The 26168-nt window shown below is 45.5% G+C and overlaps 4 protein-coding genes across 12 annotated transcripts in view; 1 reads left to right on the top strand and 3 right to left on the bottom strand.

Moving 5' to 3' along the window:
- The first annotated feature begins 309 nt into the window (after positions 1-309).
- heatr5b (HEAT repeat containing 5B) overlaps positions 310-26168 on the top strand; it is a 41221-nt gene continuing 15362 nt past the window's right edge. The window contains exons 1-10 of one of the 4 annotated variants that reach the window (XM_084708903.1): positions 310-451; positions 21388-21566; positions 21684-21895; positions 22136-22244; positions 22542-22691; positions 23067-23238; positions 23602-23759; positions 23857-24154; positions 25378-25533; positions 25709-25959. In XM_084708903.1, coding sequence (XP_084565029.1) covers positions 21441-21566; positions 21684-21895; positions 22136-22244; positions 22542-22691; positions 23067-23238; positions 23602-23759; positions 23857-24154; positions 25378-25533; positions 25709-25959 — 1632 coding nt within the window. In that variant the 5' untranslated portion in view covers positions 310-451; positions 21388-21440. Of the gene's footprint in view, positions 452-20864; positions 20882-20920; positions 21155-21387; positions 21567-21683; positions 21896-22135; positions 22245-22541; positions 22692-23066; positions 23239-23601; positions 23760-23856; positions 24155-25377; positions 25534-25708; positions 25960-26168 lie in introns of those variants that run through there. The other 3 variants (XM_084708908.1, XM_084708905.1, XM_084708904.1) reach the window with 3 other exon arrangements.
- Positions 7826-11828, bottom strand: pkz (protein kinase containing Z-DNA binding domains). Of its 4 annotated transcripts, none has more exons than XM_084709237.1 (11): positions 11584-11828; positions 10790-11274; positions 10667-10708; positions 10415-10534; positions 10030-10152; positions 9828-9896; positions 9529-9745; positions 9285-9410; positions 9085-9183; positions 8889-8951; positions 7826-8777 (listed from the first exon to the last, which is right to left on the bottom strand). In XM_084709237.1, the coding sequence occupies exons 2-11, from the start codon at positions 11269-11271 to the stop codon at positions 8652-8654; spliced, it is 1467 nt and encodes a 488-aa protein (XP_084565363.1). In that variant the 5' UTR covers positions 11272-11274; positions 11584-11828; the 3' UTR covers positions 7826-8651. The 4 variants fall into 4 exon arrangements, with proteins under 4 accessions (XP_084565363.1, XP_084565361.1, XP_084565362.1 ...); XM_084709235.1 differs by having other exon boundaries at positions 9085-9186; positions 11584-11823; XM_084709236.1 differs by having other exon boundaries at positions 9085-9186; positions 11615-11823.
- eif2ak2 (eukaryotic translation initiation factor 2-alpha kinase 2) lies at positions 11906-17613 on the bottom strand. 3 transcript variants are annotated; one of them, XM_084709232.1, is made up of 18 exons: positions 17206-17613; positions 16956-17082; positions 16476-16624; positions 16257-16383; positions 15873-15943; positions 15577-15732; positions 15231-15363; positions 15003-15058; positions 14736-14856; positions 14554-14588; positions 14346-14399; positions 14127-14246; positions 13894-14022; positions 13578-13773; positions 13308-13451; positions 12991-13092; positions 12802-12864; positions 11906-12533 (listed from the first exon to the last, which is right to left on the bottom strand). In XM_084709232.1, the coding sequence occupies exons 1-18, from the start codon at positions 17310-17312 to the stop codon at positions 12399-12401; spliced, it is 2025 nt and encodes a 674-aa protein (XP_084565358.1). In that variant the 5' UTR covers positions 17313-17613; the 3' UTR covers positions 11906-12398. The 3 variants fall into 3 exon arrangements, with proteins under 3 accessions (XP_084565358.1, XP_084565359.1, XP_084565360.1); XM_084709233.1 differs by lacking the exon at positions 14346-14399; XM_084709234.1 differs by lacking the exons at positions 14554-14588; positions 14736-14856 and having other exon boundaries at positions 17206-17612.
- On the bottom strand, positions 18183-20624 carry gpatch11 (G patch domain containing 11). Its single transcript, XM_084708909.1, has 8 exons — positions 20449-20624; positions 20081-20307; positions 19951-19992; positions 19649-19769; positions 19267-19357; positions 18817-18951; positions 18523-18604; positions 18183-18433 (listed from the first exon to the last, which is right to left on the bottom strand). The coding sequence occupies exons 1-8, from the start codon at positions 20496-20498 to the stop codon at positions 18378-18380; spliced, it is 804 nt and encodes a 267-aa protein (XP_084565035.1). The 5' UTR covers positions 20499-20624; the 3' UTR covers positions 18183-18377.

Below are 26168 nucleotides of genomic sequence, written 5' to 3'. Positions count from 1 at the left end.
TGACTCATAATTCTTATGAGCCATTCAGTTGTTTGCAGACTGGCTGTAATTTATGATCCACGGCAGTATTGATTGAGGGGTTTCTCTCTCTTTGAGAACCATCCAATTATTCCACAAAGATGATGTATACACTCAAGTCCCTGTGTTCCACATTTGCTGTTGTGGTCATACAATTCAATTATAGGATTTTTATTTAATTTGCCAGGGGGGGGGAAGTGCTGTGTGCATTTCTATCATTTCCCCAGGTAAAGGTGAGATCTGAAAATGCCTTAAACTGCCACTGTTTTACAGACCGAACACAAGCAGATAGATGGAAAACAACCCAGCCATGTCCCTCTTCAGTCTCATCCTCCAATCAGGAGCCCGGTACAACAGTGCCCCCTGGAGTACGCTGACGGAATTACACTTCTTGATCTGCAGCGACGTCCTGAAGAGAAAATCTAAGAAGACGGTATGTTAATGTAACAAGTTCAATTTGATCGAGTAAAGCGGTCTTCACTTTGAAAACATAGCACCGTTTGAAACTGTAAACTCTCCGGACTTTAAATTATCTTAGACATGCTAAGTTCACTTATTTGTTGGTCTATCCTGTCAATAATGGGGCCCGAACCTTCAACATTTCGTCTCATCACATCACATTAGGGTGCTGACAAAAAGCACTTGGCTGGATTTTTCCACAATAAAAAAAATATAAAAAAATGGAGGGAGGGAGGGAGGGAGGGAGGGGGGAGGGAGGGAGGGAGGGAGGGAGGGAGGGAGGGAGGGAGGGAGGGAGGGAGGGAGGGAGGGAGGGAGGGAGGGAGGGAGGGAGGGAGGGAGGGAGGGAGGGAGGGAGGGAGGGAGGGAGGGAGGGAGGGGAATTCACTCATTTGCCCGAGCGCTCTTTGCTGCCATGCAATTAGCAGTGGAACAGTGCGTACACTAAATACCCTGGTGCCACCATAGACAGAGGCCAGCTTGGCTTGTTGCTCCCTATGGGTGTGTGTGTGTGTGTCCTGGCTGAACACCAAGCCATCTCCAAATCCAGCACACATTGATTGCCCACCAGCCGGTGTTTCACCTTCGAATGAATCAAAGTGGCCGACCGTTCCTTATCCTCACTGCCCTGCCTGTTAGTGAGGCCCCACTCTTTCCTGTTGTCTCTTTCTCTTTTGTGCATTCCAGGAAACGAAGAAGTAGAGATCGTGACTGATTTGAAGGTTGCCTGAATGTAAAACAAGCAGTGAAACACTGAGATGTGTAGAGGCAATGAAAGAGAGCCTGAATACTCTCTGTTTCATTGCCTCTACACATCTCAGTGTATCACTGCATATCTTTCTTTCCCGTAACTTTTAATCCGTCACGATCCCTCCTTCAACATTTCTCTGTCAGTGTTTTCCCTCTTTCCCTGACTACCATTCTAGGTTTCAGTTCTGGCCACACAGAAAGAGACCATTGCGTAACGACTACTGTATTCGCTTGGATGTATTGTTCATAGTAATAGTCAAGACAATTATTAAAAGTTTCTCATTTTGACACACAATAACGCTCACCTCACCAGTGGCAAGTTCACACACACTGTCACCAACAAGCAACAACCGTGTCTCATAGCAACGTTTGCGTGAGTTGTGGTGCGTTTACAGTAACCGAGTATTGGCCGGCGAGGCTGTGATTGGAATACGGGACTGGAGCTCTCCCCGACGGGACAAATCAAAATCACCCATCATTCGGGATGTCCCAGACAATTTGGTACGGTTGGCAACCCTAGTCCTGGGTGTGGTCGTGTCCTGGGTGTTGAGCCGAGAGTGTTATCACTGAGAGAAACACGTCCAGGAGGTGGCATGCATGGCCTACGTGATCCAGGCAGGGACGAAAGTTTGTTTTAAAATGTGGATGAGATAACGTTTTTTTTTTAAATAGCCTAACTGAATTAAAAAGTAGGGACAATAGAATTGCCGTTTTCAAAAATGAAACATGGATCCAGTCTGCACGAGGATGATTTCCAGGAGAGAAGCATCTTGGGCTGGCTGAAGCACAAACACAGATGGCTTCTTGCAGTGCAGAATCCCTTCCAACGCTTGACGGGCTTCCAGAAAGCCGTTTCTGAGATGGCCCAGTAATGCCGCTAATGTGGGTCCGATGAGCTGCATGACAGCTCTCTCAAAGTCCAGTATGCAAGGCAGTACAGTACAGTGAGTAGGTTCAAGAAAAATTGTGGATGAACACTTCTACATCAAAATGTCTAAATAGTTGATGGAAGTGCATATCAATCCCAGTTTTAGATGTGACTGTTGTTACAACCTCCCCTGGGGTGTGGCCTGTGATTAAACCACATCAATTATTTATGAATGCATCCACTCCACAAACAGAAAATGCCCAAACTTGCTCCGACATTGATCTTCACGTGGTGCCAGACTGACAGACAGCCTTCCTCTCTCTCAGCAACAATGGAGATCAATACTGCTGTCTGGGTCGGCTCTCTCTTCATGAAGACTGAGGGGGGATTCTCTGACCACAGCTGAGGCTGGGGCTAGGGAAAAGGCTGGGGAAGAGGCTAGGGAGGAGGCTGGGGAAGAGGCAGGGGCTGAGGCTGGGGATGAAGCTGGGGATGAGGCTGGGGATGAGGTTGGGGATGAGGCTGGGGCTGGGGATGAGGCTGGGGAAGAGGCAGAGGCTGGGGATGAGGCAGGGGCTGAGGTTGGGGCTGAGGCTGGGGCTGAGCACTGGAGAAGAAGTTTGCGTGCACTAAGCTTGCACGGGCAGTGGAGCAGAGGAGCAGAACCTATCGATCGGATGTGAGTTCATGTGATTGTCTGTCGGATCCTGATTGTTCTTCCCTTTCACCTCCACACCCACGGCTGGGACGACCTGAGAGCAGACAGAGAGCGACATGGACACGGTCGAGGGGATCTGATCAGAGGAGTCTGATTGGCTTGACGGGTAACAGACAGACAGCCCTTGTTGAATGGAATCATGTGCTCAAACAAGAGATACTCTCTCACACAAGGATATATTCTATAAAATCGGTTCTACAACCTTTTGGGTTGAGAGATGCGTTACCTGGAATGAAAACACACATAGGAAATGTGCTTTCACATGGTTGTGAAAGCAACCTGGCGTGGGGCTGATTACAGAGGGAGAGGAGGGGGGTGGGGAACAGGCCATCGCTCCGTGCCAGCCGGCGTTTAGCCAGACTGGACCCGTCTCATTTGGAGCCTGGGAGGGTGCGTGGGGGGGTTGGGGTGAGGGAGGGTGCGTGGGGGGGTTGGGGTGAGGGAGGGTTGGTGGGGGGGTTGGGGTGAGGGAGGGTTGGTGGGGCAGGACAGATAAAACAAATCCTAAAAAGCTCCTGGCAGCTGAATAAAACAACCCAAAGGCTGGCTGTCATGGCACGGTGTTCAAGAGCTGGCCTCGCTCTCTCTTCTGGGTTTGTTCACGTCCTGGTTTCACAGGCCTTTCATCTCCCTCCCCGCCTCGCCCTGAGGAGTCTGGGTAATTACTGTAGACTTTCTGAGACTGACTATACTCCTAACATGTGTAAACACAAAATAAATCCTGTCTGTTCAGCCTGTCTGTCGCATCACCTCGGTATCTGGATGAATGAGGGGTTTTTCTCCTAAAACTCCCTGCTAAATCATTCCAAAGCCTTCACATACTGTACATGTCTATTTATAGACGGAGTACATCAATTGCAATGTGAAGTGGTGTTGAGAAAAAAACGGATTGGCTTCTTCAAAGACCCACAAGCAGCTGTTGGGGGGTTTTCATGTCGAAGGATAAGTGCTCAGAAATTGAAATGCAATCGATTTCAGTCCTTTTTTTCAGGTTTGCAACATCAAGATAAGCTGCATGACCTGGCTATGTAACTTAGTCCAATACCAAAAAAATCTCTTTTTAGGATTCCAAAAAATGCAAAACCCAAATTGTAAACATGTAGTTCCAGTGAACCTCAGTTTGAATAGACAGCAATTTAAGGCTTCAGAGGCAAATACAAAAACAACAAACACAATGACCTCCACACTTGTTTTACACACTCAGCAGACTGTTCATTTGCAGACATTTGTCTCCATAACAGAGCAGCAGGCGATCCCTCCTCGCCTGCCCCCCCCCCACACACACTGAGGGCCAGTTGTGGAGCTTGTGGAAATAATTCATCAGAAGCCACATGGCGATGCACAGCTGACACGCGACCTCGCGGCGTGGGTGTGGTTAATGCTCGCGGTGTGGGTGTGGTTAATGCTCGCGGTGTGGGTGTGGTTAATGCTCGCGGTGTGGGTGTGGTTAATGCTCGCGGTGTGGGTGTGGTTAATGAATCATCTTCTTCACGTGCTGAATCACAGGTCTGTGTCGTCTCTTCTGTTACCTTGGAAACCCCGGATGGCGTCTCGTCTTCTGTCACTGCACACGTGTTTTTTATGGAGGCGTGACGTCACCAGCTCTAACATCGTTATCTCTCAAAACAAAAACAGGACTAAACTGACAGTAGAACCCACCTCTCCTCATCTGTTTCTTGTGAATAAGAACCGTAACGAAAACTGAGAGGGTTATAAAGCTCGTAAAGTATTGCCCACTGTGATTGGTATCTTGCTCTTGGAGGGTTTGAGCATTTTATTTTATTTTTGCAAGGAGGGTGGCTTTTCTCTCCTAATACTGATGTTGATGTTACGGTCAGTTCATAGTAGATGTCCTCCCCCTGAGTCAGCTTAACGGGATTAGAAATCAGAATCAATATTGTCATAAGTAGTGGGGAGGGTTTCTTCTCATCAATGTCAGAGACTCTTCTCAATGTTATGCAATATTATGCAACATAAATCCTAGTACTGAGAGATGTGTGTGATAGAGAGGCTCTATCATATAGTGAAAATGCTGTAGGGAGAAAGGCCTTCACTGTAAAAACAATGGAAACCGAACAGTGTATTATCTAGTATAGAAATAAATGATACCTCTCAATCAACCTGTCAATCAACCTGTCAATCCTACCCTTCACCGGTAGTGATTCTTGGAAGTCAGTTGTCTTTGGTTTATAAAGGGTAAAGAAGTAAACCAATTCTGAGGATTAATTCTCTACCCGCTGTTGAGAACAAACTCTCAAAAAGATAAAACAGTCTGCTGCTACCGCGACCCAATATCCACAAAGTAATCATTAGTTCTGGGACTCTGGGATGACTGGCTCTCTCCACTGTTCTGTTCTTGACTGGTGACTCCATCTTGCCACAGGCCCCATGGTCCAGGACTTTGACTGCTTCACTGCCCACGCTGCTCTCTAAGGAAGTGACCTCAATTCATCCAATAACCTTGTTCACACAAGTGAGACGGAAAAGAAAGACCGAAAAAACACAGAGGGTCTTATCAAATATAGCCCTCTGAGAAAGAAAGAAAAAGGTTCATTAGGCCAAGTTCCTCTTGGCCTAATAAACCCAGAGTGAGGAGGCCCCAGAGTGAGGAGGCCCCAGAGTGAGGAGGCCCCAGGGGGAGGAGGCCCCAGGGGGAGGAGGCCCCAGGGGGAGGAGGCCCCAGGGGGGAGGAGGCCCCAGGGGGAGGAGGCCCCAGGGGGGAGGAGGCCCCAGAGTGAGGAGGCCCCAGGGGGAGGAGGCCCCAGGGGGAGGAGGCCCCAGGGGGAGGAGGCCCCAGGGGGGAGGAGGCCCCAGGGGGAGGAGGCCCCAGAGTGAGGAGGCCCCAGGGGGAGGAGGCCCCAGGGGGAGGAGGCCCCAGGGGGGAGGAGGCCCCAGGGGGGAGGAGGCCCCAGGGGGAGGAGGCCCCAGAGTGAGGAGGCCCCAGGGGGAGGAGGCCCCAGGGGGAGGAGGCCCCAGGGGGGGGAGGCCCCAGGGGGAGGAGGCCCCAGGGGGGAGGAGGCCCCAGGGGGGAGGAGGCCCCAGGGGGAGGAGGCCCCAGGGGGAGGAGGCCCCAGGGGGGAGGAGGCCCCAGGGGGGGGAGGCCCCAGAGTGAGGAGGCCCCAGGAGGAGGAGGCCCAAGGGGGAGGAGGCCCCAGGGGGGAGGAGGCCCCAGGGGGAGGAGGCCCCAGGGGGGAGGAGGCCCCAGGGGGAGGAGGCCCCAGGGGGAGGAGGCCCCAGGGGGGAGGAGGCCCCAGGGGGAGGAGGCCCAAGGGGGAGGAGGCCCCAGGGGGGAGGAGGCCCCAGGGGGAGGAGGCCCCAGGGGGGAGGAGGCCCCAGGGGGGAGGAGGCCCCAGGGGGGAGGAGGCCCCAGGGGGAGGAGGCCCCAGGGGGGAGGAGGCCCCAGGGGGGAGGAGGCCCCAGGGGGGAGGAGGCCCCAGGGGGAGATCATCGAGGAGTTTTCCCAAACAGAATATTTCTCCAATGTTTAACTATTTTATATGTATTTTTAACAGCAGAAACCGCAAGTAGAAATTCTTGCTTTTTGTCTCTAATTTGATATTGAGATAATGGCGGATCATGTCCTGTCCATCCCCAGGCACTGGGATGATGTGCAGGTGGTGTCCCTGTGCACAACATGTAGTGTCCCTGTGCAGTCTGAATATGGTGTTGGACAGCAGACAGCCACAGGGGTGGACCTGGGCTGGTGGACCTGAGAGCTGTGTGTCCGTGCTTCTCAGGTGATTGTGTGGGGATCCTGCATACTGCATCATGATTAAATGTCACACGGTTCCCGTGGTTATAGCCCCCTCTCGGTGAGTAACCCTTTCCCTCTGAGGCAGGGAGGGGCTGGGTACTGTAGTGTGGAGCGTCTGGGAGGGCTGGGTACTGTAGTCTGGGAGGGCTGGGTACTGTAGTCTGGGAGGGCTGGGTACTGTAGTCTGGGAGGGCTGGGTACTGTAGTCTGGAGCGTCTGGGAGGGCTGGGTACTGTAGTCTGGGAGGGCTGGGAGGGCTGGGTACTGTAGTCTAGAGCGTCTGGGAGGGCTGGGAGGGCTGGGTACTGTAGTCTGGAGCGTCTGGGAGGGCTGGGTACTGTAGTCTGGGAGGGCTGGATACTGTAGTCTGGAGCGTCTGGGAGGGCTGGGTACTGTAGTCTGGGAGGGCTGGGTACTGTAGTCTGGAGCGTCTGGGAGGGCTGGGTACTGTAGTCTGGGAGGGCTGGGTACTGTAGTCTGGGAGGGCTGGGTACTGTAGTCTGGAGCGTCTGGGAGGGCTGGGTACTGTAGTCTTGGAGGGCTGGGTACTGTAGTCTGGGAGGGCTGGGTACTGTAGTCTGGGAGGGCTGGGAGGGCTGGATACTGTAGTCTGGAGCGTCTGGGAGGGCTGGGTACTGTAGTCTGGGAGGGCTGGGTACTGTAGTCTGGAGCGTCTGGGTACTGTAGTCTGGGAGGGCTGGGTACTGTAGTCTGGAGCGTCTGGGTACTGTAGTCTGGGAGGGCTGGGTACTGTAGTCTGGAGCGTCTGGGAGGGCTGGGTACTGTCAGAGCCTTCTCTGGTACTGTACATGAGTCTGAGGATGTTTAGCTGCACCAACAGCTCCCCCTGGCTTTGCTGCCATCCACAGAATGAGAGGCAGCTAAATCTTTTTTTGCGTCATGGACGTCCAAAGACTGACGGCGATGGCTTGTGATCTTTGCATGGATTGACGGACGGCGATGCTGTTCAGAGTGCCGTCCATAGAGGGAGCATATATTTTGGACGGCGATGGATTAGCAGGGACGTCCGTCGCTAGGGGGAGCATAGATCCTGGTGCTTATGGATTTAATTCTAAGTGAGATCTGCAAATTGTGTTTTACCATGTGATATGGTTTACAGTATTGACAACAGACAGGCACAATTAGCTACATGAGTTCAGGCAACTGAGAACTTTGTTCAGCCAATGGGTTTTAGTGTTTTAGCAATTGAGAAAAACTGTAAAACATTTTTGTTTAGTCAAAACACAGATACTTAAGACAAGGTAAAACATTATTTATCAGACCGTTATTACAGTAAACATGATTGTATCTTAATAACAATGATCTTTGTTATAATGTACTGTTTTAAAAGTACCTGAAAGTACAGCATTTTGTATAGTGTATGTAAAAGACTAGCTAAAGCTAGTCATCAAGCAGAAGCCTTTATCTAAAAAGACAAACAGAAGAAAGGATTTTAACTTGCAACCATCTGCAGTCGAGTGCTCTAACCACTGAGCTATACCCTAACCCCGTAACCCTCTTTAACACTGCATATCCACATTCAATTTCAATTCATTTCAAATGTATATCATGATTAAAAACAACAATAATTGTCCAATGTGCTGTTCAATGTGTTCGTAGAACCACAAAATACAATAAAACCGAAGGTAAAACATAGATACCCAAAAGACATAACAAACAACAGAGAACATCATTTGTAGCATAGGGAAAATATGCGTTTTTAACATGGATCTAAAAATATGTTGTGTTGGAGCAGTTCTGATAGAGGTCGGTAAGCTGTTCCAAAGTTTAGGTGTCACTATAGCGAACACTCAATACCTTGATTTGAGCTTTGACTTAATGAGATAATCAACATGACAACAATTACTCCATTGGAAACATAATTTAGCCAGTGTCATATCTAGGCATTCCAAGTACAATCTTTTGTTTAAATCCTGCTACACATTTTAATTAATCTGTCAATCGTTTGTTTTCAGACATTAATGACCAACCCACATTTCCTACAGCTGTTCAATATACTTAATATACTGAACAAATGTTTCCAGACTCCTGGGCCTGGCTAGGCGGTAGCAGCTAGCAGTGCTTCAAACAGACTGCTGTTCTAATGCAGTCGAGTTCCTTAGCAGAAAGTCTTCAAGGTACTTTGCAATCTCTACAACATTTGGTCGTTCTGCAGGGGTCTTGGAGAGCATTTTCCTGATGATACGATGCTACAAGAGAGGCACAATTATTTATTTATTTTACAATTTAACATAACAACAGAAGTGCTTACTGAGTTCATAAAGTAAACAGTAAACATTCAGTCCAATGGAACTTCTCACCTCTGTGGCGTACTTGTTTTTGAAGTCTTCAGGAAAGACTTGTCTACGTAGATCTTCGAACAGCTGTGCCACACAGAAGGGTATAAAGATAGTGAGTTGAAATAGAAACGGGATTCAAATGAACATTGAGGCCAACACCGAACACATTTAAATGTGAGACTCATTCAAGACTGACTTAAATCTGGTAAATGTTTACCTTAGATTTCTCTGAATCAGTGGGCATTTCCCACAGAATTTCAAAACATATCAGTCCAAGGGCGAAAATGTCAGTTTTGTCGTCATAATCCGTGTCTGTCTTCTGAAAATGCAGTGAGTGATTTAAATGTCTGTTGCAATTTAACATGGGATGATATAACTGTTACATTTATAACACAATACAGGAATAAACATGATTACCTGCTCAGGGCTCATGTAAATCGGTGTTCCTTTTTCTAAAGTGCGACTAACAAGACTAGACTTGGTAACGTGCCCAAAATCTCCAATCTTCACAGTCTCATCTTCTCCAATAAACACATTTTCAGGCTTTAAATCCAAAATCAAAACACAATGATGTAAATGAACATGAAAATGCTTCATAAGTCATGAGTCATGTCTCATTTTGCTGCTGGAAATGGAAGATAAACCTCCGGTTCTCCAGTACCTTCAGATCTCGGTGAATGTGTCCTTTAGAGTGGATGTATTCTACTCCACTGAGTATTTGGCGAAACATGTGGAGTGCCTCAGCTGTTTTTTTTATTTTTTTTGTTCCTTCATTCCTTTTTTTAATCCAGTCATTGAGGGTTCCCTTTTCACAGAACTCCATTTTAATGAAGAGGCAGGACAAGTCTCTTCCACTGAAGAGAAACACAAACAAAACACTGTGTTTAATGTAAACTGGATTATTACATATTTATATTAATAATTGACTAACTTCCACTGGATGTACAATTTATTGCATACCTTTTTTCAGCTCCATTGGCTGAACTGCAGGAGTCTCTCTGGTCTGAACCAGTTTGGTATTGGGAACTCCTGGGAGATAAAGAGAAATACAAATGTAAACTAGAACACAATATTACCTTCCTAAATATCTAGCCAGGTTAGATGACTTCAAGGGTAAAAAGTTGTCTGAAGGTAAGTTATCAGGGTACGTAGGTGTGCTCACGTTACACTGTCATCATCGTTAAATTCATTAATCCAAAAAGCCTCTTCATCCCAAGACGTGTAGTAACTAACGATGTTCGGATGACTGAACATGGCCAGTGCTTTTACCTCCCTGCTGGCTTTTCTGTAAGACATGAAGATGCATTAGAGACCCATCGACTGACTGAGCAGAGATGCATATCTGATCCTATTAATTAGGCCTGTTCTTTCAGTGTGGTCTAGGAGCATGCTTCACTTTAAATGTAATTGCAGTTAAGGTTATGAGGAACAAATTAGGTGTAATCTATATAACTATATATAAAACACTTTAAGTTGCCTTTGAAACAATGTTGTAATTGTACTGTGCTGTGGTGCAGTGTCCCATACAGTACATGGTATTCTCTTACGGTGTATACTCCAAAATCTTCACTGCATAGATTTTTTCATCCAGCTTGTGTTTGGCTTTGACAACACACCCAAAGCCCCCTGCTCCTAGCACAGACACCAGGTCAAAATCTTGGAAGAACCTACAAATACAGATGGTGAAAACTAGTTCAAATTCAGTTCAAATTCAAACACATCCACAACTCAGTGGCTACCGTTTCATACTCATCTCCTATTAAATAATCAATTTGCAATAGTGTAGACATAAACTGTACCTGGAGTCTTCCTTCAATTGGATGGAACAATCTTGAAAGTACCTTCAGAAAGAATGAACACAACATTAAACATGGTTAAACTGTACAGAATGCTATTATCCCATTTACACATTTGTACATTACCCTTCATATTCTATCAGCCTGCTTCCTCCCTTCGCTCCATCAACCTTCCACAATGACGTCTCCCCCAACCTCTTCACCTCTCCACTTCTACTCAAGCTATAAAGACACTTGTTCACCTCACTTCGGGGCACGTTGAGCTTTTCTGCTAATTGAGATGGTTTCATCCCCTTGTTTTGGCTGTCCGATAACAGCAGCTTTTTTAATTTCCCTGCCAAAGCATCCGTTGGTTGAGTGTTCTTCTTCACAGTGGCGGCTGAAGCCGCCGAGAGCTTCTGACGGGCCCATATGGGTGGCTGGTCGGAATTCCTGAACAGCTGCCCCGTTTGCTCCAGCCGGTATAAGACACTGTTGACATCGCTGGCTTTATTCAGGCCAACACCTTTCGCTATTTGGAGTGCTGTGGCTCCGTCCTCTTTGTCGTTCAGAAAAGTACATATTTGGTTTTCCAAGTAATTGTTTGTGTGCTTCTCAGCCATGGTCATCGTCTGTCATCAATTCAAAGAACAAATACAGGGTTGTGGCACCGACATACAAAATCGATACACGGTTCTTTAAAACTGAGACTATACCACCGCCAATAAATAATCTAATGAGGAGCAAAGTATCGCACTCAGAGTATCACTATAGGTGAGTAGCCACTACAAACACTGACATTACAGTGGTGGTTGTTGGGAGAGTTAGTTAAATCATGAGCTAGCGAGCATAATGAATCATATCACATCTGACCGCTCACTTCACGAATTCTTCCGAAACTCATATATTTTTTTATTCTAAACGTGTCTAATTCAACTCACCGGTTAGTGGTAAACAAAGCAGACTACTCACACTCTGAAACGACTTGCGGAGCGATTTCCAGAATTTATAAATTCAGTTTCATTTCTCATGACTGCACTGCTGAAACGAGCCTGGCTATGCCATACGTACTTCCGCTCAATTTGGATTTTGCTTCTGTACAAATATACGAGGGTCTGGGTTAGGACCAGGCTATGCTGAAACGTGTTTCTGTCGCAGTATCGGTTTCGAAGATAAAATTGTGACATTGTTTCTGGACTGGAAACCTCTGGAATGGTTTATCAAAGAATATGAATCATAATAAAAACACATAGCATCTGCCTGTTTCATGATCAATTTACGATTTATTTAAAACATTAAACCATAGCGAACAATATATTTTAGTTTTAGTTGTAACCCAAACACACACCCACATGTATAGGCTACATGTGTCATATGCCACATATTCCAAAACGTGTCTTCGTTCAGGAACTATCTTGACAAACATTAAGGTAAAATTGGTAAGATTCCACATTATTATTACTCATGTATAACCTCAATCATTCATTATTTAAGTCATAAAGTGTACTTAATATAACCATGTACCTATTTACACATGTAAATATCTTCTCTGATGACTTGGTGGTATCTATAGATTTGTTCAAGCTAACATCAAAGTTATTTCCAGACTATTTCATTTTTTGAACATTTGATCTATCATTATTGCTGTGGTATGGTCATACATACCATTCAGATCCAGAGCAAATTCATACGCTACGCGAAGGATAAAAAGTGATGCTAAAATGTAAATACAATTATTTTGCTGACTTCCTGTGTTTCAAAGAGCTTGGTTGGCTTTAAGGCTGTTTTGATCCTTTGACGGGACAACATAAGATCCAAGTTCAGTGAGCAGCTGTTTGGCCTCTGGCCTGTCTTCGGGGTGTTCCTGTAGCATTGACTCCATCAGCTTGTGCTGCAACACAACAACAGGTGATCAGGAACCAATCACAACAACAGGTGATCAGGAACCAATCACAACAACAGGTGATCAGGAACCAATCACAACAACAGGTGATCAGGAACCAATCACAACAACAGGTGATCAGGAACCAATCACAACAACAGGTGATCAGGAACCAATCACAACAACAGGTGATCAGGAACCAATCAAACGAAGAGTGGAATGGTAGGGCAAAATATGAAGTCCTGCTGGCGTTCTGTGAAGTTGCTAAGCTACGTACCTCAGGGGCGTACGACACAGAGAAGCCCTCGGGGAATATCTTGCTCCTCACGTCACCCCAGACCTGTACACAGAATACACACAATATGGAAGAACAGTCAATTGCTTTGATGCATTCAACAAAATAATCCAAAAACTTATAAAGATGATGGAATGAAAGAAAAGTTATGGTACAGTTTGATAAACTTACTTTGCCTTTTTCCGCAACAGTGCATAATTTCCAAAGTAGTTCGAAGAAGATCAAACCTAAAGCAAAGATATCCACTTTCCTATCGTAGGTGCTTGTGTTGAACTGTCAAACACAAGACAGAACCGAAGCAACAGAATCATGCTAAATGTTTGTTACAATGTGGGTCTAGCTGATTGCAAGCTTGGGAATTCTAAGTCAAATACTATATAACTTAAAACTGTGGTTAAAACTGACATTTGTATTGACCTGGACATTCATGTCTAATGACCTCATATACCTGGTAAAAGATACCTGGTATACTGTTATATAGAAGTTACCTGTTCAGGTGCCATGTAAGACCTGGTTCCAGTGCGCTTGGTTCGCTCAATAAGGCTTTCATCATCGTCGTCATTCTCTGTGGTTGCCAGACCAAAATCCCCAATCTTCACCTTTTCATTACCGGCAAACATGATGTTAGAAGGCTGAAAGAAGACAACCAATCGTGTTAGCAGGCTGAAAGATGACAATCAATGGGAAAACTACACATGCAAAAAAAAAAAAACTAAACATTTTAACAGACACCTCTGTTAAGATGACACTTGACTGACCTTCAGGTCTCTGTGGATGAGTTTATTTGAGTGGATGTACTCGACTCCATCAAGGATCTGCTGGATGATGCCCTGGCTCGTCTCCCTTCGTTTGGGGTCCTGTTTTGCATTTCTTTCATCTATCCAAGCTTTCAGGGTCTTGTCACATAGTTCCATCTGGATGTAAAGGAACTTCGCATACGCATCGCTGCCGGAACTAAACTCATAACAAACATTTACTAATGAGCAAAGCATTTGAATTGGCAGCTGGAATGGTCTTTTATATTCTCTTTGCAACTTTCACTGTTTACACATATTGAACAGTATTGATGTTTACTGTGAAGTGCTGCTACTGTCCGAGGTGTTGGTACATTTGTACTCTATGTCTTCCATCCAGGTTGTGTAGTAACGTACTATGTTACAGTGCTCCAGTCGTGCCAACGCATCGACTTCTCGGATAGATTTTCTGAGAGCAAACAGAATCACATAATCAGGCAGTCGTCACTGATATCTGACCAAAGAAAATGTGTTTTATCAAGTCCAAGGTTTGGCTCTTCCAAAACTACTCACGCTTTACTCCGCACAATCTTCACAGCATAGTATCTTTTCTCTATCTTTAGACGGGCCTTGTACACGTGCCCAAAGCCACCTTTGCCCATCCGTTCAATGGAATCAAAGTCAGTTGAGAACCTTTTTGAAGAAAATAAATATGAATAATATATAAGTATTACTTTTAAGACAGGATTTAGTATCACAGTTTGCACTGAATATCAGTGACTCAAATCGTACCGTGAGACTGGTTGATTATTTGTAGGATTAGCAAACTGGAAATTGGGTGCAAGTCTGAGAGGACAGGAGAGGACAGGAGAGGACAGGAGAGGACAGGAGAGGACAGGAGAGGACAGGAGAGGACAGGAGAGGGGGTCTTTAATAACACAGTAAACCATAACAGTAAAGTACAGTCATAAATAAAACATAATAGAAAAGGGGAGCTCACTTTATCTTAGGCTTTGCATCTTGATGTTTTTTTTGCTACATAAAAAAGAATAGAATAATTATTCATAAAGGGTTTCATCTGTATTTTCGTCTACAGGCAAGTAGTGTACTAATTAATAATAGATTTTGCATCAGGCATAAAAAATGAGTATGATCTGTTTAGAAAACGCAAAGACTTTTAACCTGGCTGGTGTTTGTTGATTCTGCAAACACTACTGAGTGTGTATCACTGGTCGCCATGCTTTGGGGGGGGGTGTCACATGACTCTCTGGTGTCACATGACTCTCTGGTGTCACATGACTCCCTTGGACAACACAAGAGGAAACAGATACTTTCAGACCTTGGTACCAGTCTCTCCACCTGCTGTATCGTCCAGTGCCCAGTCTACTTCACAACATCGCTCCCACACACACGCAAGCAAGCAAACACACACACACAAACATTCCATACCCCGTTCTTGAACTTTGTGAGGGAGAAGCTTCATCTTCGGAAGCGTTCGAGGACACCTGAACAGAATATTATATTCGTAAGTTAGTGATAATGATGTAATGATGTAAACATTTGCCATGATGACAAACAAGAACAACAACAAAACGCAAAACTCGCAGCTGAAATGTGGCATTGTAATGCTTGTCTGTTGTTGCGGTGATGCTATACTGGATTAGCTAGACTAGCTACCTGGCTGTTCCATTCCGGCTGCTCCTGGAGGGTCAGCCATGTCAGTTCAGCAGCCAGCTGCTTGGCGCTCTTGGCTGTCTTCCCCACCCCTTCTGGATACTCCTTGCTGCCCATAACTACCTTGTAAACAAATCTTAACATCCAACAAAAATCAGTTAAACTACAGTTTAATAAACGTCTTCAATATGACACGGTAGAAAGGGGGGAGATGGGAGGATAGTAAACCGCCCAATATTCAAACCCCAACGATGTGACTTTTATTAATGTTGTGTAACTTCATCCACCGCTGTGTTCAAACTAAATCTACACCCTTGTCCTGTGTAGTAAGGAGTATACAGCTACTCACTGAGGATCATGCGATGGACCACGTCTTTCCACTAATATGTAATCGTGAACCAGCTTCGTTTTCTGACAGTAGTGGTTCAGAAGTCCTATGAAGTTGGTCTCTGTACAGTTGGGTTGTTCTGTTGGAGAGTCCTTGCTCAGGTTTAGAACCACAGAACTGAACACAAAACAATCCACACCGAAGGTATATTGTTAGTAATGTTGTAAAGATCATTACATTTAAAAACAATATGTCTGAAATGGCAAGCATTAAGTAAAAAACAACAACTAAAAACAAGTGACATTGTTGTAACTGACCTGGACCGTGTTTCTTGGCTCCAGTCCTCGTCTTGTGCTGATCCGTTAGCCTTGCTGTTTTCTTCTACAGTCTGAATAAAACGTTTTGTCACTTACTAGACCGATGTAGGGCTAGTTGCATTTATACAGATATTAGTGTACAGTATTTGTATATCCTGAAATGTATATAAGGCAGGAAACTATTTGGTGTACTGCTTTGGTGTTTTTCTAATGTTTGGAGGGAAATTAAACCAGGGGCGTATTTAAACATTTTGAAAACCATAAATATTTCACCCCTACTTTTTATTAGAAAATCAAATTTAACGGCTGCATCCTCAGTTCTTAATAAAGCTGTCCCCCCACATTCGAAAACAATACTGAATGAAACGTAGTTTAACACCTTACCCCTGTGGTTTGATTATTGTTTATCATCTCATAGACAAGCTTGGCTGCCTCCTCCTTCGCTTCCTTCTTTGTGTTCCCAAATGCCATTGGGTACTCTTTATCACCAACCACCACGCAGCAACAGCATCTACAGGAAATCACAAAAGGATTGTATTTAGTCATTTTTAACACTGGTTCAACACTGGTTCTACAATCACTGTGACCCATTTGAAGACTTACTGCATGTGATTGTTTTCCGCCACCCTTGCGGATTCAGAGTACTTGACAGAGATCCTGTTTTTCTGTCCATATTCATTGAGCCAGCATGTGAAGTTGGCAGCATTAATCGCTTGGACGAGTGGCGAGGGTGAGCCCCTAAGTGAAACGTTCTAGGGAAGACACGTTTTTTTGTTACGCTATATGAAAGTCGAGGCCTGGTTTATAATATAAGCCAGGGTCAGACAGAGGCCCTCGAGGACAGCGGCCTTGCATGTTTTAGATGTTTCCCTGCTCCAGCACACCTGATTCAAATGAGTGGGTCTAGCTCTGTGGAAGCTGAGTAATGACCATTCATTTGAATGAGGTTTGCTGGAGCAGGGAAACATCTAAAACATGCAGGACAGCGGCCATCGAGGACCAGAATTGGAGAACCCTAATATAAGCATTGGGCAATGCCCATGACATACAGTCTACCATCTATGATGGCACTGAGCATCTTACTGTATCGTTCGACTCAGTGTCCAGCCCATCCAATGCGTTTTTTGCAGCATTCTGTTTTGCTTCCTTTTTGTTTCTCCCAGTTCCATTGAGATAGATTTTCCTGTCTACAATTGCCCTGACGGTGAACCTGATGAAAGAATAGATAAAGCGATTATCAATAGATATCACATACAGCTTGAAGATATCCGGTAGTTCTACAGTATAGGCTACGTCTTACGTACAGTTCAACATTAGAACAGAATCAACATACCTTTTAATATGATCCGGACCCTCTGCACCCACGTCTTCATACTTAAGTTCTGAACGTGTGCGCTGTGCATACTCATTCAGTTGGGCAATGTAATTCTTAGACGCCATAATTTAACAACCGGTGAATCTGTTTTAGCGTCGCGTTCTGATAACGCTCCTTACAACAGCTGTCAGTGTGTCCATTCTTTAATTTCGTTTTGGATTACTTCAAATTAACGCAACGAAAGTTCATCCTCTCGTGTCTCCTCCCTGGCAAAACATTGATATGACTGGCTAGGTTTGAATACGGAAATAGCAGGTCCATTCCATGTTTTAACTGTAAGACCAGTAGGCCTATGCGAAGTTTTTTCTTCCCGAAACTGAAGGCGCTTTAACTTTCGATTTCCCCAAATGTGAACATGCCATGGCGGCCCCACGGCTCATCAGCGCCAGTAGGCAGTAGCGGTTGATGCGGCGTCTGCTCTTTATTATGTCTATGATGTCAGCTGTAACCATACATCCTATGGCTCTGCATAGACTCATCTAACTAGACCAAGCAGAGGAGCTTTTTAAAGATGGCGCCCCCGTTAATTTCTATGGAAAGTGGTCAGTGGCGCAAGACAGATTATTATTATATGATTTATGATTCATATTTATTATTCAGTCTTAAATGTGTTTTTTTCTGTAGGCCTAAACCTCTGACTTTTATAACAGTGTGATAAGCAGCTAACAACAGTCTGCATATCTGGATGTATTCATGTAAGTTGAATTCCTCTTCAAGTCAAGCCTCAATAGTACTTCCCTCTGCCCCTTTCCTTCATCACATCCTCCCTGCAAAATGTTTCAAGAAGACTACAAATTTAAGAGCCCTTCATCAAACACACTACAAATATGGTGCAGCCCCACAGGAAGTAGAGAATCACAGGAAGAGGTCAGCAATGCCATGCGAGGGAGATGGCCCCACCAGTCTGTTCACAGCTATATTCAAGCAGGTTGCTATGAGATGTAATCTCACTTTAATACTTGTTTTAAAAATGTTCTTACAACGGAAGAGGCTTATATACAACAAAACATAGAAAAACTGAAGTTGTTACAGTATTATCAAAAATGAGGGTTCCTCAAAAACAACTTTGATCAGTATACAGTCACACAGTCAAACTTTCTCCAATGTACAAGTTCAGAAAGAGATGGACGTCAGTCATGGTCCGCTGCTGTGTCCCCTGGGCAGTTTGAACACAGATCGTCTTCATCTGTAAAGCACAATAGTAACATTAAATTAGGGTCAAAAGCAACGATGAGGACAAAGATCCATGGAGCTACATGTGTTTATCGTGCTTACCATTATAGGTGGTCCCACACCATATGCAGTAAAAATGTACCCCCCTCAGATAGGACGTCAGAATCTGTAGCTTGTCCATGGACTAGACAAAGACAATATACTGTATTAATATGACATTGTAGTGTTGTATCCATTCTAGGGGTGATACTACACCTGATTTAAGTCCTAAATAATAGTATAATCAGTTAGGCTCTTATCCAGTGGGGTGTTTCAAAGGGCTGTTTAAGGTGAAACAGATGGGCTGTTTGTATTTAACATGAATTAAAACCTGCACACAATGATTTAAGTGTTTACCGTCAACTCCACTGCATCTTCCACTTCCTCCTCCTCCTCCTTCTCCTCTTCCTCCTCCTCTTCTTCCCCTTCGTTTTTCTCCTCTTCAAGGTCCACTTTAGGCCAATACCAGTCTTCTCTTGGAACAGTGACACTCTAAAAAATTAAATGAGACACAATCTTGCAGGATGCTTGTGGAAAGCGCATTCAATCTTATACAGTGACTCTCGGGCATCTGGTAGTTTGATTTGATTAGCACACTTCTGTGATTTAATGAGTTGAGGGGGTCAGATGGCTGAGCGGTTAGGGAGTCAGGCTAGTTGTGTCCTGGGCAAGGCACTTCACCCTACTTGCCTCGGAGGGAATGTCCCTGTACTTACTGTAAGTCGATCTGGATAAGAGCGTCTGCTAAATGACTAAATGTAAATGTATTATGGTGTTACCACACTTCTCTGACTGAATGTGTCGAACCTTCTGATTGTCAAGTTGCTCGCACGCCCGCTGACTCCTCCTGAGGTCTGCTTCAATCTTCCTCTCTTCTCTCTCTGACCTCACCCTTACCCTGGAAACAGATCACAACGTTAGCATTCACATATACACTATGCTGTATACAATTCAAATGACTTGCCTTTTAATAGTAATAATAATAAAGTATTCATTTATTTATATAGGTATTGATTCATTTAGGTATTCATTATATCCTAGGTGACAGACTGAAAGGAGGGGTAGATTTGAAACTGCAACCTTGTGATCTGCAGTCGAATGATCTAACCATCCCCCCTTTCAAAAGATTTCCTGTATAAGACATGATGCATCCTTCGTACTAAATGAAAAGCATCACTGTAGTGTTTACCTATAGTCTTCCATGGATTGTTTCTCATTTTCTTGTTTGGCCCTCACTTTCTGATGATAGTGCTGAAGTTCCTCTTCAGCTTTCCTCTTCTTGACCTCCTCCATCCCAATGCCTTCTCTACCTAGGGGGTGTGAAAGAAAGATACTGTAATAAAGAAGCTAGTCTTGCTCTCTGCAGTTCCACACAAGGTTTTGTAGGCTCTCCTACAATCCGCTTCCTGTCTGATTTGAACAGGAAATCTTATTGACAGAGGAAACATTTGAGCATTAGCACAAAATTAGCCAAACTATTTTATTACTCACCCATTTTTATGTTCAGTGGGATGGGTTCAACTCTCCCCGCCCCTGCAAAAGAAATTAAATTAAAGACCTAGCAAAAATACAAGGTGGATTTGAATCTAACGGTAGAACAGGGGAACCATTTAGAACTGACCCTGCTTTCCGAGACCCTGTCCAGCTTTGTAGCCCATCTTCTGCAGAAGAGTAAATCCCTTGTTTTCATTGCCGAGGGTGTTTTGAAGTACTGATTCTCGACTCTCCTGTTCCAGCTGCTTGATTGTCTTCTGGCGGTTCTCAACGTTCTTTTTCGTGTGCTGTATCTCTTTCTTCATGGCCTCTTTCAATCTTTTAGCCATCGGGATTCCAGGCTTCACATCTTGTCTGTAGGATAGGCAACAACAAATATATGAAAATGTTTTGTACGTACAAATCTGTTACGTTATTATGCAGAAAAAATATACGTCTGAATCAACCTTCCACTCAATTTTAGCTAACATGATCTGTCGAGACTGAAATACTCACATTTTACTAAGAAACGCATCTGACATATAATCCTCTTCTTCATCAGACATGACGGACCTTGCTTATGTGTCAGACAACAAATATATAATCGAAAATAAACTCAAATTATTATCAGAGATTGTCTCTGTTATCATGTCGTGCCGGTTATGACGGCTGTTTGGTACGTTCAAACGTGAATCTGGGTACAAACTTGACTAATTTAGTTAGTACCTGACTTATTTCCTTGGGATAATAAATACTGCTTTTGTAGCGAAAAAAGAACAATAAATAAATAATTAAGCCTTTTTAGTATGAACATGTATATTTACATTCGACAATTTGTCTAAGATGTTGTAAATCTTATCAAATACTGTTTTCAGTAGAATTCTCATCGGAAGACTTTTCTTGCTACACCCCAATTCCGGAAGTGTTGTCATTTTCGTCATTCATACAGGTTGGAGAGACAGCTACAATATGACATTTCCTTTTTTTATTGTTTGCCTGTTTTCCTTAAAGTGTTTGTAATATGTTTTAGATGGTTGACTGTATTAGTTTCGGACAACATTTGCGTATTTGCTGCTAGCAGTGCTAACCAACAAAGTTGGACAGCTATCAAAACAGAGCTATCCTAGCAAGCTAGTACAGTAGTATCTGCTTTCTCTTGACTGTCTGCAGTTGTTCTGTGTCACTGTCACTTGGTTACTCTGCATTGTCATTGGTGCTACTGGTAGGCAGTTAAAAGTATATAATGGTTGATTGCTTGCTGATACATTCTTAATGTTCGCCTATTTTACTTAGTCAAGCTGTTTTGTTGCCTCGTTTGCTAGCTAGCTATATCCAGTTGACTCAGGCAGCTAACGTTAGCAACATTAGCTAGCTTTGTTAGCTACAATATGTACTATAGAAGGATGTGGTTGTAAAACAATACAGATCCCCAGATATGCCACGGGTTCTTTTCAGAGGTGCGGCTGTGACGCTAGAGGAACCGTGACCCTATTTCTGGAGTTCTTGCCATGGAGTTAGCCCACAGTCTCCTGCTCAATGAAGATGCCCTTGCTCAAATCACAGAGGCGAAACGCCCCGTTTTCATCTTTGAATGGCTCCGCTTCCTGGATAAGGTTCTTGTTGCAGCAAATAAGGTAATTTTACAATCTCCGTTCGCATACAAAATGCTGTAGTTGTTTGTTGATGCTGTTCTTTAAACACTTTAGATCAACAGTAGTCTTGAAATGCGTTGGACGATTTGTTTCTGGTAGGTTGACGTGAAAGAGAAACAGAAAAAGCTTGTGGAACAGCTGACAGGATTGATCAGCAGCGCGCCTGGACCCCCAACGAGGAAACTGCTGGCCAAAAACCTAGCAACCCTCTACAGCATCGGTGACACCTTCACTGTCTTCCAAACACTGGACAAATGTAATGACATCATCAAAAGCAAGGATGACACTCCTGCCTACTTGCCCACTAAACTGTGAGTTACTGACCATCGCAAGTCCTTAGTTTCATTTCACAATTTCACTACCTGTCATCCACTGCTTATGTGCAGTTCTATGTGATGATCTTCTTGTCGCATCTACCAGCACCATTTGTCGTGAAATGTTCTTGAGTTCACATGCTAGGGATGAAGTCTTTCTAAAATTGAACTTGTTTGTTGGAAGTCTGACATGTATTTGTTCTTTCCCTCCCCCCTGTGGTGACTCTCGCTCTGCAGGGCTGCAGTGGCCTGCGTCGGGGCCTTTTATGAGAAGATGGGTCGAATGCTGGGAAGCTCCTTTCCAGACACCATTAACAATCTCCTGAAGGCGTTAAAGAGTGCCGAGGTATGGGCCCTTCTCAGGTTGAAATTCCACATCATTAGCTCATGTCATGGTCAACAATAGAAGTTCGGAATCTGTGTGGAATGACACATGTTGTCTTGTTGAGGAGAGAAGATGCCATGAGAAAGAATGTGCCTTCTCAATTACTGGTCTCCTTTCACTCTCCTTCACTCTCTCTCTCTTCACCCCCCCCCCCCTCTCTCTCTGTCTCTGTCTCTGTCTTTCGCTCTCTCGCTCTCTCGCTCGCTCGCTCTCTCTCTCTCTCGCTCTCTCTCTCTCTCTCTCTCTCTCTCTCTGTAGTCTCAGGGCAGGGGTGAAATCCTCATTAGCCTTCAGAAGGTCCTGAATGGACTGGGAGGGGCTGCGGCCTCCTGCCACAGAGACATCTACAAGAACGCTCGCTCCCTCCTCACAGACAGGTCCATGGCTGTGCGCTGTGCTGTCGCTAAGGTACGTGACAGGGTGGGACTAGCTGCATCAGTTACGGTTGCTACAGTCCCTACAGAAATACTTGGCGTTGTACAGCGCTGTTGCGATTCTTTGCCTGATTTGAGATGCTAGTTGATAATAGTAACTTTACCTAAATGATGGGACCATGTAGGCTGAGGCTTTACCACAGTGGCCTGGGGTTGATTCTGACTTGGTCCCTTTGGTGCATGTCTTCCCCCCGCCCCCCCCCCCCCCCTCTCTGTCTGTCTCTCTTTCTGTCTGTCTCTCTTTGTCTCTCTCTCTGTCTCTTGATGAAAAAAACCCAACAACCTTGAAACCAAAATACTGCACGATGACTGTTGTTATTTCTGGGGTCCGTATGTGTCCGTCTCTCAGTGTCTGCTGGAGCTGCAGAATGAGGCCGTGTTCATGCGCACCACTGAGCTAGAGAACGTAGCCACGCTCTGCTTCAAGGCCCTGGAGGGCTCCAACTACGGAGTGCGCGTGGCCGTGTCCAAGCTGCTGGGCTCTGTGATGGCCACAGCCCTGATGCCCAAGCAAGCAGCAGGTGAGAGGTGTCTGGTGATACTACTACCTGTTTTAGTGTCACGCTGGTAACTGGACCTCACATCGTGTTAATACATGAATACAAAAAGATACCCAGCACATTCACCAGGAATACTATAATTGCAACCTTTCAAAACCTTTTTTTTTTTTTTTTTTTTTTTACTTTTACTTTACTTTCTGGGGAAAATATTTTTTAAACCTTTAGAAACTTTTTTTCAGAAACTTTTTTCAGAATTTAGAACCTTTAGAACTTATTTTGTGAGTTTCAACCATGTGTTGTTTATTTGAAGGCTCATTCAGCCAGGTATAAGTGTGCCAGAGTCAAGCGGTCCAGTGGTTGAGGTTGTGAGTGTGGTTCCTGCAGTGATGCGTCAGAACGTGAAGAGAGCCTCTCTGGAGGAGGTGCTGGAGCTGCTGGCCACCGGCTTCCTGCGCGGGGGCTCTGGCTTCCTGAAGAGCGGAGGAGAGATGCTGAAGGGGGGCGGCTCTGTCAGCAGGGAGGTGCGGGTGGGAGTCACTCAGGTGAGAGATCCTCCCCTCCCTCTCCCCCTCCTCCGAGCAGTGATGAGTCAGTTAACCTCACAGATGTCCCTTCCCTCTCCCCTCTCTCTCCCCCCAGGCCTACGTGGTGTTTGTGACCTCGCTGGGCGGGCAGTGGCTGGAGCGTAACTTTGCCACCTTCCTGTCCCACGTCCTGGACCTGGTGTCCCACCCGCGGGCCACGCAGACGCACGTGGAGGCGGTGTACTCCCGGCGCTGCGTCTCCTTCATGCTGCGCGCCACGCTGGGCGGACTCATGGGGGAGAAGGCCCAGATTGCTGCCGGCAAGGAGATCTGCCAGGCTATCAGCAAACAGATGAGGGCTGTGGGTAAGGAGCTAGATGGGGGGGAAGTATCACGGTTCAGAGCATTACAGAGTAAGTACTCGTCCTCCATTCGTTACTTTTATTCAGTTTTAAATCTCGTTTTTCTTTACCTCTTGATTTACACTTTTTTTTAAATAATCTTTAAATCATGTGGTTTGCTTCTGTCGTGTGAACTGGGTTCCCCTGGCTTGTTCTCCAGAGCTTCTTGTTTTTCACCTAGATCTGTTTTCTTCCTATTTTTGGCGGAGTAGTCGTGCATCACAGTGCACTTCAAATAGTATCTACAGACACGCCATGCTTAAGCTACTGCATCCTGACTTACTGCCAGTTGATGTCATGTTGTGCGTGCTTTGGACGCCTACCCTGCCTTTAACTGAGCTTCCTCACACTCAGAAGAAGCAAGCCATTTTTATGAAGTTATTAAAATATATTCCGGCATATTCCTCAAGTCTACCTCAATTTCATTTTCAAAATCTTTAAAACATTTTTATTTTTGTTTCTGATGATTCTTACTCTGTGATTTGCTTTGAAACCTCTGAACTGCAGGATGTGGGTCTATGCTACCTTTTATGTCTCTCTATCTCTCTATCTCTCCTGTAAAACAAGCAGCTGAGCTCTCAGGATTCAGTCTGGATGGTGACTGACCATCACAGCCCCTGGAAGGGTCTCAAACTGAGAACACTGGTTCAACTTTGATCGATTAAAATCTGAGATGCATGTTAAAGTTCGGTTCAGATGCAGACGTGTTTTCACGTCCAGGGGGGAGGGACTCCTCAAAGCTCAGCTGCTAGGCTGGGCAGTGTGTGGTTCACTAGGCTGGGCAGTGTGTGGTTCACTAGGCTGGGCAGTGTGGGGTTCACTAGACTGGGCAGTGTGTTGTTCACTAGGCTGTGCAGTGTGTGGTTCACTAGGCTCAGAGATGACGGGGGCCTCGTGAACGCATCACTGCTGCGTCAGCACGATGGGATGGCACATTGGGGTCAGATTTATTCGGTCATTCTTTAACAGGGATTTGAAAACATTCAAACAAGGTTGGGTTCAAAAATTTAAGCTGATATTGTTCTTGCTCAACCCTAAAACTTTGGCCTTAGAGCTCCTAATTACAATGTTTTAAATAGGCATTTGCCAATAAAAACTTGAACCCCAATGTGCTATAGTTTTTTTTCTTCTGGATCTTTAAAATGTATTATAGACTTTAGTTGACTGATGATTAGTCATACTAAGCCTCCTTCCCTCCCTGCCTCCTTGCCTCCCTCCCTGCCTCCCTCCCTCAGAGGCAGTAGTGAGTGACACCAGTGGAGAGAGCAAGGCTGGGGCAGCTGATGTTTCGGCCAGTCAGCACGTCATGGTCTGTGCCCTTAAAGAGCTGGGCAGCCTCGTCCAGAGCCTCAGCGCAACGGCCTCACCCCTGATCCAGGAGCCCTCTGTCGGTAAGACACACACCACACACACACCCCTGATCCAGGAGCCCTCTGTCGGTAAGACACACACCACACACACACACACACACACACAAACACACACACACAGGAGCCCTGGATCAGTAGGACACACACACACAGACCCCCCCTAGCATCATAATCCCACATGTGTCCTGGCCTGCAGGCCTGTTGGAGACGGTGACGTCGGTGCTGCTGCATCCCAGCATGGCAGCCCGGCTGGCGGCCGCCTGGTGTCTGCGCTGCGTTGCCGTGGCGCTGCCCTATCAGCTGACCCCGCTGCTGGAGTGCTGCGCCGAGCGCATCAACACCCTGAGGAGCTCCCCCGAGGCCGTGAGCGGGTACAGCTTGGCCCTGGCCGCCCTGCTGGGGGGGGTGCACCAGTGCCCCCTGGGCATCCCACACTCCAAGGGCAAGGTGGGTGATCCTGGACGGCCACCGTGCTCTGGGCGTGTCCTGGGTCAGCTGTTGTGCTTTGCTTTGTACCGTCCTGATTCCCCTGGGAAATCGTCAGATATTCCTGTTTGTAAACGTTATTTATTCAACAGTTTCATCTTCCCCCTGTCGTACCGTCATCCTACTTGACAGCTTCGTCTTACAGCCTGTTTGAGTTTGAATAAAGTTGT

The sequence above is a fragment of the Hypomesus nipponensis genome, chromosome 11, assembly GCF_054491055.1.
Source record: "Hypomesus nipponensis isolate SF chromosome 11, ASM5449105v1, whole genome shotgun sequence".
Lineage (NCBI taxonomy): Eukaryota > Metazoa > Chordata > Actinopteri > Osmeriformes > Osmeridae > Hypomesus > Hypomesus nipponensis.
This window is presented reverse-complemented; position numbering and strand designations above follow the sequence as displayed.

Excerpts from the sequence above, each read along its gene's own strand:
- pkz (XM_084709235.1), bottom strand. The coding sequence starts at position 11,271 with ATGACCATGGCTGAGAAGCACACAAACAATTACTTGGAAAACCAAATA. Across the intron at positions 10,535-10,666 it reads CAATTGAAGGAAGACTCCAG|GTTCTTCCAAGATTTTGACC; the intron begins GTACAGTTTATG and ends CTGTATTTGTAG. Across the intron at positions 9,187-9,284 it reads TTTACATGAGCCCTGAGCAG|AAGACAGACACGGATTATGA; the intron begins GTAATCATGTTT and ends CTGCATTTTCAG.
- eif2ak2 (XM_084709232.1), bottom strand. The coding sequence starts at position 17,312 with ATGGCGTCTAAGAATTACATTGCCCAACTGAATGAGTATGCACAGCGC. Across the intron at positions 15,364-15,576 it reads GGTCCATCGCATGATCCTCA|ATTTGTTTACAAGGTAGTTA; the intron begins GTGAGTAGCTGT and ends TTGGATGTTAAG. Across the intron at positions 14,023-14,126 it reads AAGATTGTGCGGAGTAAAGC|AAAATCTATCCGAGAAGTCG; the intron begins GTGAGTAGTTTT and ends GTTTGCTCTCAG.
- gpatch11 (XM_084708909.1), bottom strand. The coding sequence starts at position 20,498 with ATGTCTGATGAAGAAGAGGATTATATGTCAGATGCGTTTCTTAGTAAA. Across the intron at positions 18,605-18,816 it reads AAGATGCAGTGGAGTTGACG|TCCATGGACAAGCTACAGAT; the intron begins GTAAACACTTAA and ends GTCTTTGTCTAG. Across the intron at positions 18,434-18,522 it reads GTGTGGGACCACCTATAATG|ATGAAGACGATCTGTGTTCA; the intron begins GTAAGCACGATA and ends TGTGCTTTACAG.